General features: G+C 39.4%; 1 protein-coding gene across 1 annotated transcript in view; it reads right to left on the reverse strand.

The window, feature by feature from the left end:
* Nucleotides 1-15,107, reverse strand: part of LOC108572525 — a 43,293-nt gene that overhangs the window by 17,342 nt on the left and 10,844 nt on the right. Inside the window, exons 2-5 of the mRNA XM_017934776.1 lie at nt 14,246-14,349; nt 11,693-11,869; nt 10,677-10,859; nt 9,618-9,803 (exon numbers count right to left, since the gene is read on the reverse strand). Of these exons, the coding sequence (XP_017790265.1) occupies nt 9,618-9,803; nt 10,677-10,859; nt 11,693-11,869; nt 14,246-14,349 (650 nt within the window). The remainder of the gene's footprint in view (nt 1-9,617; nt 9,804-10,676; nt 10,860-11,692; nt 11,870-14,245; nt 14,350-15,107) is intronic.

The following is a 15,107-nucleotide window of genomic DNA, read 5'->3' on the forward strand; positions in this document are numbered from 1 at the left end:
TTTGTCTCTCTTCAAACACGAAAATCAATGGTCGATGTCTCACTGAACTATTTTCACTATCCTATATAACAACCAAACGAATTTTCCAAGGAATTAACTCGAAAGATTCTTCTCCCAAATTGATCATGTCATTAAACCAACCGGTGGGAAGCAGGAAATTTGCAAGTGGATAACCAGCAGACTCGATATCGAAGATCGATTCCTATTGGAACAGTTAAACACTTAGAACTTTCGTTCCGTCCGCGACTTAGAGAACTTCGAGACTGTTGAACCGGTTAAACGCTTTGGGAGAACTCTCCATTTAATGGAGTACACGCTCTGGAAACACTTGATCTGGTCCTTAGTAAAGTTCCTTGGATTAATTTGTAAAATAACACAACACCGGGTATATAACACTTTGGCTCAATGTGAAGAACGCGATCTTGATTATTCTCCTCGACACCAATTCCCGGTTGCACGAGTTACAGGTTTCTCCGCGATAGATTTCCCGGAAATTCGAAGACGGTAAAACAGTGACGTCACGCTTGGAAAGAAAAGGCGCGTTTGTTCCCTGTCATACCTATCGATAAGCGGCCGGTAGAAGACTCACGGAGCAGAAGGGACAAACTGAGCGAGATCGCCGCTATTCCATCGGTTTTATCATCGACGAGAGCGCGTGGCGTGACGGACGACGCCTCCATTCGTTCACGACCACGATGCCCTTTGACCCGAGGCGCGCGTAAAAAAACGGATATACCATAGAAAAAAAAACGAAAAGAGCGAAATGAGATTGCGCTCGTTATCACTTATCGCTTGTCTTCGCGGATGGTGCATCTCTCTTTGTATCGAACTCCCCACCAACCACATTCGCCCCTCCCTTCGCTTTAGAACAGCCACTGTGCGCGCAAAATGCGCGAGGTTTGACTTCTGTGCCTTTTAAATTTTACCAATTGATCGAAGAGCTTTTGGACGTTACGTTTGATCTGATTTTTGGTTAGACTTGTTTAGCATTGTTTAAAAAACTTTCAATTTACACGTGTTCGGCATAATTCGTTGTAAAAAGAAATGTTGAAAAAATTGAATTTAACGATTTGTGAGAGCGATTTTGCGTTGGAAATTAATTGAGGACAAAGATTAACGAGTACTTGTAAACATTTCCAAAGATGTTCATACAAACAGATTATTTAAATCGATCAGCTGTGACAAGACTACAGAACGCCATAAAACAATCGTGCAGGGCGTCTGGAATGACGAAGACGACCCTGAGTTAACGACGCCACATGAACTATCCTTATCCCCACTTTCCTTGGACCCTACATTCGACGTTCTTTGTATATATGTACGGGAACCGCCGTTCGAGGAACTTTAATGAACTTCCTTGCAAACGTATATAAACTTCATTTCACTTAACCTTACTTTTAGTCCGATCTATTATTTCTCCGACAAATATCCTTAATAAAAATTCTAACCTTATACCGTAACCTATAGGTGTTAAAAGTGCTTATTTTAGCTACGAGAAACAACAGCTGACGTTTCCTAGTTATTTTTTCCGCGACGATAATTTTCACGAGGTTTTTGTCGTGAACATGTGTTCACCGCAATCGAAGGCGACCTTGTTGCACGACAAATACGTTGCGTCAATCGAGGCTCGTCTGCTCGAAGAATTCGAAGAAGGAGAAAGATCGTGGAACAAAGAGAAAGAGAGAGAGAGGGAAACGGTAAAGAGAGGCAAAAAGAGAGAGAGGTGACTCGTGCACAACAGCGTGCACGTTTTCCTTCGGTTCCGTTGCACGGACCTCTCTTTCTGTCATATAATACGCGCTCTTTTTACGTTGCCCACTGTGCAGTCTGTTTCTTATATGTATATAGATACATAAAATTTACACGAGCAAAAGGCATTCTCTGGTGCCGTAAGAAAATTTGCAATACCTGCTTAATGTGTGTGTTTGTGTGTGTATATGTGGTTTTTTTCGGTTGTTGGTCTGATCAAAGCTGTCCTATTTTACTTTATTTTCTTCTCTAAATTCCTCTTGATCACGCGTGCTCTTCTCTGCACGTGTTTAAGTCTAATTGAAAGTTGGTCAGCTATTCGACACGAGCAAACGATATTCAACGGTTTTCCAGGGACTGAAAGCATGGAACGCGTGTTATGGCGTGTCCTCAAATAGTGTAAACGCGTTCTCTTATACTGTGCACGCCTTTCTCTTATCCGAAACTATTTTCGTACTATGCGTCGAATTCAAGGACTGATTTTCAATTGAACCCTGCCCAGGCTTAATTTATTCTCAGCAGACTCTTTGGCTCCGCTCGGCGATCATTCTCAAAAATACGCCCTTAAAAATATCGTTCCACGAAGCGTATTGCTAGATTCAAGCAAACCAAGTGTCGCTCGTCCCTCCGATCGAGCGTTAAGATTTATCTTTAGCTTCGTGTGCTTCGACAATCCATTACTTTGCCTCTTGTCTCTCTGTTTCTTTATTGTAAATAGCCTTTATCTAGTTTCTAGACCGATTTATGTAATTTACCTTCGATTCGAATTCTCGTGTACAATTTTTTTCTTTTCACAAGCTCGGGGGCAACTTTTTTGTCTGAACGTCAATCTTCACGAAGCTTACTTTCCCCGTAGCCGGTTTTCTCTCGTTTCTTTTTTCGGTAACGAAACCAGAACGCGAAGGGGGAGAGGGCGACGCGCGTAAACAGATCAAATTCGTGCTGTCGACGATACGTTTCTCAGCCGTGGCGGCAGCAGGCTGTCCAACTCCATCGAAGCAAAATACAGCTGAGCCAGTGTACGGGACCGCGATTCAGTTTCTCGAACGGTTTCTTTTTCCTTCCTCTACCAAGGAATTACTCTTTCACCAACGAGAACAAAGACTCTCTCGTCTCTCGTATAGTGCATTAAGCAACCCGTAAAGTAAATTCTCTCTTTTTTTTCTCGTTCCCTTTCTGTATTTGTTCTAAGGATTCAGGCTTCGAGAGAGCTACCAACCGGAGACACACAACAATGGCCTCTGTCTGGCCCCACACGCTTATTCCATCGACTTCTCACGGAGTCGCGAGACACTTTCCGTCGTCGAGAAATGCGACGGGCTGGATTCCGGGCTGGCCTCCCTTGAAATCGGGCGTCCGGAGTGTCTGTTCCTCTTCTCCTCACGATATCGCGCGTGCGTCGTTGAGCGTAATCGCGAGGCGTGCGTACGTGAACGTGAAAGACGGTGACACGAGCTCTCCATTGATAAAAAGCAAGAGGCGATAAGACGGTAACAGTCGCGTGGTCCCACTATCAGAAACTCCGACGACGACTGGACGAACCTTCCCTACCTCGTACGCCAGCGACCGTTCCTCGGGATACCTCACCGTGGGTGAGGGTAGTGCGACAAAGACAGAGATAGCAACGGCAGTGGTGGGGGAGTAAACAGGGGCAAACGACACCTCCCACCACGCTGCTCCCCGCCATTCTACGCCTCCCACGCGAATTCTCTCTCCAGGATGAAAACACACTGTCCTTTTTCGACTCGTTCAACGTTCCTTCGGAGACTATTGCATGACGTTCCTTCGATGTTCGTCGACGTCCTTTTTCCTTACAGCAGAGCTGCGTGACTGGTAGAATTTTTTGTGCTTCTATCCTCTAGTTTGGGTCATTGTTTTGGTGAATCTTTCTGTTGTGAATTCGGTATGAATCTTTTTGAAGGTTAGAAAGAATTAACATACGTATATTATTACCTTTTGTTTTATTATTTTCGTCTAGCATGTATAATTCTTGAATGATATATTTTGAAACACAAAACACACATCACCGTTAGGATTTCTATTTATAGGTACGATAAATCACTGATGATTTTATAAATTGTTTATCTATATACAGTGTTTGGTAAGGTTTATATAATTGGATTGAAGAACACGACTAAGAACTCGTTTGTAATTTCATTGGTGTTTAAACCTTGGACCCGTACATATCATCGTTAAGAATAATTTGTATCTCACCACCGTACCATGGAGAGTATTATTCAACGCCTGATTAATATTAACCGTGCAAATCCCTGTTCGAAAATACACGTGATAGCTACCACCTACCTGTGCAAAACCTGCTATTATTACTTTCAAACAAGTTGACAAAAAACCTGCTTTGCTTCTGAAAGAACTGGTATAACCATTTCATTATCTTTCTCATAATCCGCCACACACGCAACTTGCAAATCATCGAACTATTATATTCTGCAGATGGAAATCTCCGGTATACAAAACCAGCTTTATCCATCTGGCGTTCTCAAAGTTCAACTTGGTCTCAGCTGCTCGACGAACATGTGCAACCGTAACGTTGTTTTATTTTCTCGACTCTAAAATTATCTTTGCGCGGAAGGAGGTGTTAGTGGTGGGAAGGTGATAGGGGCGACCATCCCCACCACTCTTGTCGTCACGTTTTCCCACTCCTCGTGTTACCCTATCGTTGCAAGACGAAAAGAGCTGACCGATTCAACTCTCTCTCTTGCTCTTTTTCATGTGTAAGCCAGCCGAAACTGCACATCCTCTGAATTATGCATTCATTTGGAACGTACGTAGATGTAACCCACGCGATACAAGGTCCTTGTATGTACAGCTGTTTCTCAGGAAAATTTCGAAAGTTGCCTCGTTGCATAGAACGGTATAGACGGTGTAAAAAACTCTCGCGCCGTTTGCGCGGGAATATAGCCTTAATTTGAATTGATCTTAAAGAAATCGTTGAAATCTTCGGTATTTCATAAGTAAAAAATTGACAATCTTATTTCTCATGGTTTTATCAGTAATTTTGAGTATTGGTTTGGCGAATTTACAGCAGAACTGAAAATGGAACGTATTCATCAGCGAATGACCCAAACAGGCGAATTTATAGACAATACACTCTTTGTCCCCCAAAATAAGAGCGGATCGTACCCTAAAAATTCTGCCAGGAACAATGGACATTTTAGCTTGCAATCTAACGACTTTTATTCTGAATAGCGATATGTATACAACACGGAACTATTTAACGATCCTTCACTCCCATCTATAGGATAACTCATTAATGATCCTTTGCCAGAGTCTTCCATCATTGCAGCACAAAGGAAATCGATATACTATTCTTCTTGGAAATTCAATCACCGTCGACGATACACGAGCGATTCGAGGCCTTCTATATCGCCGTTAAACTCCGAGTTTCCTCAGGAATAAGAGAGGCAATAATCTCGCTCTCTCTCTCTCTCTCTCTCTCTCTCTGCTGAAAAACTACTCGATATGCGCGGAAAGGAAAATCCTTCCAGGCTCGCGGAGTTATTATCGAGGTTTCAATGGGAGGAACGTACAAAGAACCGCCTGGGAGACACATTCTACCCGCACGTCTTTGTTCGCGGGGCGTGAAAAGCCGCGCAGGATTCGGGCAATTTTTTTCGTATCTCCAACGGCGCGAAAACTTTTCATTCGGCCTCGCAGCTGTTCCCCTGTTCCTTTCAACGCTTTCATTCATGGCTGAATTAGCGGTGCGCCCTGTATCGGTCGATATTCAAGCCGGGTAACTGTCGAGAGATAACGTGTGCGCGATCACGGAAAGTTTCGGGACGAAGGTAAATACTGGTGCACACTTATGCAATCTATCTTGTCGCTGATAAGCGGTTAGGCCTGGAAATCACTTCGTCGTATTTTATTCGAAAAAAAATATAAGAAAAATTCGTCAAAAACAATCTACTCTGTTCTTCTTTCTTTTCTAGCGAGTTCATCGAAATGACTCGTTTTCAGCTCGATGAATAATTTCAAACATTTTTCCATGCGTGTAAAAAAATAATGGATCGCTTAGTTTCGCGTTTAACATTGAAACGAGGGAATAAAATGTATATCGAAAACGGAGAGGCGTGATTATTTATTAATTTATAACGAATATTGGTCAGCCCTCCGCGTTTATAATCTGGTTTACAAATTTATTGCGATCTCAGCTCGCGAAAGAAGTGCTTCGTTCGCTCGAAATTAAGGCGTTGTGTCTCGTCAGCGCGAGAGTAATTAATAATTCGCTGTACGTATCGCGTTTTAAAGAGCGGATGCTCGGTAGGAAGCGCGGGGAAAGTTTCTAAGGGGACGTTAATTAATTCAGAATTCCGCCTTGAGCGACAAGGCTTCACGAAGGAAGATCACTATGACCCGGGAGTGTCCATTATTGGCGTCTTGATGACGCGTGAGGAGTTCGTGCACTTGCGGTCATCGAGGGTAAAGAACGCGAGGGAAGGAAAAGCGGAAGCAGAAGGATACAGATAAGTCTGTGAACGTTAATTTGCTGCACGTGGGAATATGCTTCATAAGCTAGTCTACTTTTCGAAATATTGCAATTATAACACGTGATTAAGGAATTGGTTGAAAAGTGTGTTCGCGAAAGAAAGAACGGAAGGAAATATTTAGTAAAGTATTGTTGCTGCAATAAATTTCTGTTTCCTCAATTTTCACGCACATTAATTTTTTGTTTCCCGCTAATTCTTTGCCAGTACGCGATTGAAAAGAAAAACATTTTTCAGTTTTAGACTATTTTATATTATTACATTTAAGATAATAAACATGCAAGTAAAAATATTTAACGTTAAACCAATAATAATGGAAAAATGAATATTTCAATTAATAAAGGGTAAAGCTAGTCTGAACAGTGTCGCGAGTAAATTGTACGAATAGTTATTAGCAAATAGTTACGAGTAGTTCTTACTAAACAGATTAAACCAGAAGGTTAGCAATGAACTGTTAAATTATCGGCCTATTCGAAAACTTACAACTCTAGCACGTGATTGAAAAGAATCGTTCAAAAATCTTCAGTTAACGAAACATGAAGCTTCGTTTCAATTCAAATTTTCCTGATTTTGCAAATCTACGCAAACGTTTGGTTCATTTCAAATTACCTGATGGGCGTCAAGGTCCTGTGACGTGGTTCGTGTGTGATTTATTCCTTTCTTCTATTGTTCCTTTAATAAGACACTGATTAGCCACTTGAACGTTCAATTCGACGAAATGTACAGTTAGGTTGCAGAAGATCGAATAATTCGAAACAGTTCAGTTTGTACGATGAATCGATATTTCAACGATTTGTTCACGCAGACACACACGTGGCGTCGGGACGGCTGGCGTCGTTACGTGCGCGACGCTTCCGATGTATGGTACCTTCACGAATACACTTCTCCGCCACAAGATTCTTTGCCTCCGTCTTTTTGTTTCTTCCCTCCCCTCACCACCCCTCTAGCCCCTATAACTCCCCCCTCTCTTTGCGTTCGTCGTGATATCCCCCACCATGTGGTTTCCCCTTTCAAAAGCAATGCGTAGCCATGGGAGGCCCTTGAGGGACGTACTCACCGACTCGAGCGCCTCGTTCACCATAAATTGCCAATGTTTTCTTTATGGGAGAGCTTACTATCGTTTGTTCGTCGGTTTTCGTTTGTTTCACGAGACGAAGCATTTCGAGAATGAGATCGTAATAGAGGATCATTTTTGAGGTATTTTTTTTCTTGGGGGGAAAGTATGAAATTAATGGGCGGACAGTTTGTAGCACTGTAGAATGTTTTCTGTTAACTGTGAGGGCAAGGGCGGGTTGGTTATTGATTTTACGCCTCACCCTTGCACCGACTGGTATTTTTTTTTTTTTTTGGTTTTTTGTAATTAATTGCAATATGTAGAGGATTGTACTATGCATGCAGGTGATATTTAATAATTCATCGATTCAATGTTTCCGTTAAATTATACGTGTACCAGAGGGGGGGATTTAATCCTGAAGTTTTGAAATTATATCGTGCAATTTTATGGAGATACTTGGAAAACATAGAGGATTGTGAAATTGCTTTTGCATATTATGCTTGACAACTCGCCGAGCGTTCTCATTAAAGTACGGTATTAGTTAGTAATTTATTCTATCGAGAGAAGGTTCTGTCCTCACGTGTAACATATTAGTTGCAATTCTATACGGTTATTAAATTGCATTATTAAATAGACTTGTGATACTAAGAAATAATTCAACCCCCCATTGATCACCTTTTGTGTTAACATTTTTATACTGTGCTGTTTACCTTTGTTCGTAGAGGATCTTGATAAGGTATTTAATAACCCTTCAATGTCCCCATTAAGTGATTGTACTAACTGGATGAGTGAGAAGGAAAAGATTCCACTGAACCTTATTTTTGGAAAATCGTAGAAACCGATTTTTCAGCTGAACTGATGATTAAAACGAAAAACTTTGCATTATAAAGTTATCCTTTAAAAATGTAGTGACAATTTTAAAACAATTTTACTAAATACCGTAATTGTGAGGTAAAATTGACTTAATTATATAATTCTTAATCAATAGTTCTTTTGTAATTCAAGTTTCTCAAACCTATCATACCTAGACTATTTTTTTGTTTTTCAAATAAATTTGTTATGCAAAACGTATTCATTTTTATTCGACGTAGCTATAAAAAAATTAAAATAAAATGAAATTTAGTTACCGATGTAACCCCAGGTTAGCACAATTTTAGCTAGTAATGTTTCTTACACGAAGTTACTCCGTGACCAAGGTAACATAGTCAGGAAATTAATACATGTACCTACAGGCTGTTTCCTTTACCCCGAAAAATTGAAATATCTCGCGAGGGATTAAACCTATCAAAAAAATGTTTGAACAAAAGTTGTTTCATATGAAGGGGGACACCATATGGTCCAAATTATGTTTTGCAGGTCAAATGGTGGGGGGCAATTACAAAGTGAAGTTTTTTAAATGAAAGCATTTCTTTTTTTCATAGTGCGATGGAATTTGTTAAGACGAATTCAACGACCTGCCGTATGAGGTAATTTATTGTTGCAAAATGTTATAAATTCATCAGTTTCTAAGGAGTTAAATGAGCCGAAGTCGATGGCTGACAGCTATTAGGCTGCACGCCACGTTGTAAGTAAAGATCGAACTTATCTCCCATTATGCTTTTCACCTTACCGACATAAACAAGCAAAGTTTATTTCTACTTACTAATGTTTAATTAAAGAAAAAACATTTTACAGACAATAAATTACCACATATGGCAAACAAATTCCATCGCACGGTTGCGATGGTTCCGTATGGTTCCATTTAAAAAAATGAACTTGACTTTGAAATTTCCCCCCACCTCTTAATCTGCAAGAAAATAATTAGCCCCATACGGTGTCCCACTTCATCCCAAACAACTTTTGTTGGAACATTTTTTCGATAGGTTCAGTTCCTCGCGAGATATTCCAATTTTTCAGGATAAGGGAAACACCCGGTATATTATAAAAAGGGGGAAGGTTTTATAAATTTTCATACTTGTAGTAAAATAACCAAAAATCTAACGTTACAATAGGATATTTAAAAGAAATATAAACATTTGGATTTTTATGTTGCGCGGGAAAAATTATTATGGCAACCTGCGAATTTTTCTCGATTTTCCAAAAATGAGGTATACAGCGGAATTTTTTCCTTCGTTTTCTCACCTACCAGAGAGTTTCATCCCCGATGAATATTTCTGAGCCATGTAACGTACAATTTTTCCCCATCTACATACTTCGCAAGCGGCGCGGTATTAATTTTGTATGCCAACGCAACGGTATGCCGCGTATGCGCTCGTACACACAAGAGAAAAAGAGAAGGTTTTCGTTGATAAAAAGGGAATCGCGGTTACCTGTGCAACTAGGTATGCTGATGACACTCTCGTTCCACTTGCCGTTCTTGCACTCGAGTATCCTCGTCTTTTCTTTGCTGTCGGGGAACACGGTGCCCAATTTGCACAGAAACGTCCTCGAGGTCAGAGAGGTGCCATTCAATATGTAACTTCCGTTTGGCGCCGAGACATCCGGACAACCCAGCACTGAAACATTAACGTAACTGGACTGTATAACGTCGCTGTTCATTTGCCTGGTAGTTTCTGTTCACCATGTCAAACTATAATTATACGACGCGTCAACATTTTGATGATTATACCATTGGAAATTTCTGTCACGTGTATCGTATCGTTTCCCGTGAAAATACACGTAAATTAGAAATCTGAACGGTGTAAAACGCGGGTTAGAAATTTCACGATTACGAGAATCATAATTTATGAATATTAATTGGTAATTTAATTAATATTGAGTTAACGTCAATGGAAAAATTCAATAATATCCTCGAGGGAATTTCGCTAATTTCAACAATTTAAAAAGAAGTCGTTTCCTTATTCTATAAGGATCTTTCTGGGTAATTTGAAAAATTCCATCTTGCAAAAGATTGTTCTTTGTTTCACTTTTTCGAAAATTTCTTTCCAAAAATCAGACAACCCAATGTAACATATCACAGTGAAATAATGTTCGAATCTCTCGAGATACGTCAACAACAAACACAAATCCATCCATAAATGCATCGTTACGTTAGCGACACCGTAACGTCATCCTCGTGTATTTTGCATATTTTCTATGCAGTCTAATAATAAACAACAGATCGAGTAAATAGAATATCGATTGTTAGGATATGTAATTACAAAGAGGACTAGTCAAGCGACTCGTGGAGTCGATGAGACGCGTGTCAAATCACGTTGCTGTCCTGAAAATAGACTCGTCGATGTTATTTCTGGATGAAAGAGATTTCATTGCGCAATCGTGAATATATGTCCGTCTCAGGTTCCATCTATCTGCGAGGGCTTCGATTTCAGAACGAAGGAAAGAAAAAAAAAAACACGGATAGATTTTTGTGACAAGGTTAAACTGGCCTTGATACTGCAGGAAGAATCCACGTGCCGTGTATAGCCTCTTCGAGGCGACAAGGTTGAGGGTAATCACGTTCGAGTTCGAGACGACCTTGATGCCAGCCGCGGTACCGCAATATTCGAGTAGCGTTCTTCCATTTTCACGCACCCTAACGATGTCTACGCAACTTCCATCCGGTTCCGGTCCTGAAAAACACCGTTGGGATATTTTCTTTACAAAAATATTCCTTCGAAAATGGAGCATTCGATTTTCATTATTCGTTAGAAAAAAATGAAGATAATTTGGACACAATTTCGTTTAACCCTTTGCATCTCAGTGATTCTGCTGTGAAACCACTGTTTATTATAATACTTTTACTACTGTGGCTCCCACCACTTTAGTTCTTGACTCAATTTCTGAATTAAGCGTATAATCGACAGTTATTTATAATTATTTTTAGTACGATAAATTTTATTTTTTTCAAAAAGCATAATTTCTCTTATATTTGGCCCGAAAGGGTTGAAAAAAGAATATTGAGAATTTTTTTTTAAAGAACTTCAAAAGAAGAGGATAACGGAGGAGTAATTCCGTAAACGATTTCTGACAGAAGTGAAAAACAAAAGGCAGAGGAAATTGTTTTGTAAAATTTTTCAATTTCTTCCGCTCACATTTCCATTTCAAAGTAGAAAATTAAATATTTCATTGCGAAAGAATATGAAGATTAATTTTAGTACCGACAGTAGGTAAGCACATCATTCATATACAAATTTTTATAAAAAAAAAAAGAAGAAGAAATCTAAAACTTTTATCGTAAACGGAATTAGAAAAGTTCCCATCTCAAACACGCTTCGATTTCCTGTTTCGATAGCCAGTTAAACATTAACGTTCGCTCGAAACCAGTTTATTTTCCTTGGGAAGCCTCAGCTCGTGATTTCTTAATCGATTCCACGCAGAATCCACTCGAGTTAATTGCAGGCTCGAGCAACGTGGTTGGCGTAACGTAAAGACACAAAACGGAAACCCTCGGATCGATACTTACCCCGGATATCCAGGTCGTGGAACGTTAGGAGGATCCTGTGCCCAGGAGCAGATCTGAAGGTCCATCCGCACGTATTCTCCCCAAGATAGTATAACGGGTAACCGGGTGAATTTATGAAACCGCCCTCACCCGGTACTACCTTCAACTCTTCGTTGCAATATTTCCTCACTGCTGACTCTGAAAGAAACCCCGAAAAAAAAAACATAAATAAAAACACGTGAATTAAAGTTCAAACATCTCGTTCGCGGAGCAAAGAAAACAAAGGAAATATGATATGTTACAACCATTCCCCCGTTTACAATTCCAGATTACGTCGCTCCAGGGGGTTCGAGAGGAAATTAAATTTCCACCCTAACTGTACACGTAGAGTAAAGGGGGGGAAAAAAAAACGAAAAATATAAATTATCCCCGGTAGCATAAGAAAAACCTATTTTCCACGGTTCGATTCGAATCGATTGAATCACCACCCCCGAACACCCTGGCCCCAGGGGTATTGTTCGCCACAGAGACGCGCAAGGACGACACTTTTGCCAGCATGAGGACGCGGATCAACATCTGCATCCGTTTCGGTCCATTTGTCGATTTCGAGTGTGACTACAGCTACTATTATGTGCCGGGGGTGTCCTTGCCCCACTTTTCCACGGAGGGGTGAACCGACCGGAGAATACCTACACCTGGAGGGGGTTGTTACCGGTTGTAGGGCGTCGAAGGGGTAGCTTAGCCCTTCCCACCTTTTCTTTCTCCCTCGAGGGGGGAAGAAAGGTGCTCGTTGTTCGTCGATCTCGCTCTTTCCGGCCTCTTGTTCCCTTCGAGTGGAGGAATTACCATTTTATGGAACCGGCATTGAGTTTCGCGCGAAGATTGATGTATTTTCGACGAGAACAATTCTTCGTATTTATCGTAGAAATGTGTTGCAGCGATGTTAGTTTTTACTTGTAATGGAATCGAGGGTGGTAATTGTGGGGGATATTAATGTGGTGTGAGGACGTCAGTTGTAATGATAATAACACTCTGTACTCTACTGGAACCATAATATACCCCATAACTCTGTTTAATTTTTATTTAGATTAAAATAATGCAAATGAGTAAACGAAATAGAAATAAATAAATTCATAAATATTTTTTCTTTTCAAAACGAAATTTTTGCTTTTCAAAGGTTTTATTATGAAAGTGTGCTGGAGTTGTTAGTCGATCGTATCAAAAATGGTCAGAATGCAAAGGGTTAATAGTAATACTTTGATATGTAAAAAAGTGGATGATCTTGGGGGAGCTTTTTTTTATTATCGCCAGATGCACGTCCTTAAACCGTCTAAGCTTCTATTAGTCGTTCCTTCTTACGCTTAAAGCAGCAGAAATAATTTAAATGTTCATTGTAAGTGGGACACCTTGTATAATCAGCAGTTGTTTGTTGCTAAAAATTACTTCACGGCGTAATATTCCTATTAATAACTATCTTTTCTACGAACTATACATTTTTCGTAAATAAAATTCGTACAACTTTTAACAAATATGTTGATTCTTGTTCAAAAATTTTTGTCCTGTTTCAGAATTTCTATTTCACCTACTCTACACAATTGTATTGTAATTCAGTGCTTTCTGTCTTCGTTTGCATCCTGTATTAAATGTCAAAGTGTTTACATCCACAAATGAAGTATTATTATTAATATTGTAACCAGGATGGAAGATGGTACTGAAAAGAGAGTTAATCTCGTTGTTTATAGAGGGTAATACATTTTATTACGGACGCGTTACGCGTTAAATGTGAAACGATGGTCGTAAAGTTCAGGTAGTTCGATTGTAGCGGTCCGTTTTAAGGTTCGTTCCGCATTCAACGAGCCATTCCGTGTCCTTTACGAGCCCGTGGCGCGCGCCGTTGCATAGAAACAACGGATTAGCGTGTCCTTCACGAATTTCTAGCTTTTGTCGCGTGTGACACGCCGTTCGTTACGAAACACGTTGCCGTTTTCCGGAAGAACTCCTGGCCATTATGGCAGTCCCGAGCAGAACTTCTAATCCCTCAAAATTAGAGGCCAAAATTGCTCTCTGTATCATGTTCCTTCTACAAGCTCAGAAACTGAGAAAGTAAGGGAGAATTTTTGTTTATTATATAAATTCTGATTTTTGGTTTGAATTTTTAAAGAGTTTAATTTAAAATGTGATGAACGTAAGATTTTTATCTAGATCGACTTATTAGTTTTTTTTTGAAGGACGAATTTTTATGGTGTTCTGTGATAATGCATCTTCCTGGAAGATAAAGATCTAGGAACGTGACGCACGTGACATGAAATGTAGCCCCCAGCTTCGATCTGGTCGAGCACGTGTTTGTTTTGGATTATCTAGATTGAAGATTATCGATTAAACATGCTTGAAAATCGATTCTCTACGCTCTGTGAGGAGGACATTAAGGTATACATATATGTGGGAATAGGAAATGGGTGCGCAAGTACTTCCTGTTTCTCACGTGTTCAATTTTTCAGAATTACTTAGACCATGAAATATAAATTTCTAATAGTGGTTGCAGTATCGTTGAAACGAACTGTGAATAACACTTACCCGGAATACACGAATACTTTAGTCGCAAGGTGGCAGGGTTCCAATAAATGGCGCCTGGATGGTCGGTGGTGAAATTGTAACGACAGTGTTTCTGGCCAGAACATCTGAAATGCAAATACAGAAGGTAAAATGTCCGGATAAATATAGTAAATCGAATTTTCCAATATTTTAGATTAAAAACTTCCGACTGTTCAAATATTCAAAATTTGAAACTTTTGAATTTTCAAATATGTAAAACTTAAAATCTTGGACAATTCAAATTTTTAAGTATTGAAAGTTACAAATTTTCATTTTTTAAAATATTTAAACTTCTACGTTTTCAAATTTTCAAATATTTCAAATTTCAAATTTCTGAATTCTCAAATATTTCAAATTTCAAATTTCCGAATTCTCAAATATTTCAAGTGTTAAGTTCTTGAATTCTCAAATATTTCAAAGCAGGATGTTAAAAAAAAAAGCCAATTTTGGCATACGGCCGGAACGAAAAATTTTTTTACAACATGATTCTACGCATCCTAAGGAACGAAAAATGTAATTGTTATTTTTCCCGGAAATGATGGGAAAGTTATGAAAAATGCGGTTCAAGGTAAGAGTATGGCCATACTTAGGTATAACTTATATTCCGTCTCGTTTTCTTCAGATGATGGTCTGTTCGTAAATTAACCACTTAGAAACTCATATTGAGTATTATTTACAAAGATTGTTGTACATTAGTGTTTAATAAAAACCAAAAATAATGAAAAATAATTAATGACAAATTAATCGAAACAAGGAATTCTTTGATGACACAATGCTTATATTCTAAGCAACTAATAATTATTTATTCTAGAAGTGATAAAAGTTATAATAAACTATCGTAAAT

This window comes from Habropoda laboriosa, unplaced genomic scaffold, assembly GCF_001263275.1.
Source record: "Habropoda laboriosa isolate 0110345459 unplaced genomic scaffold, ASM126327v1 scaffold129, whole genome shotgun sequence".
NCBI lineage: Eukaryota > Metazoa > Arthropoda > Insecta > Hymenoptera > Apidae > Habropoda > Habropoda laboriosa.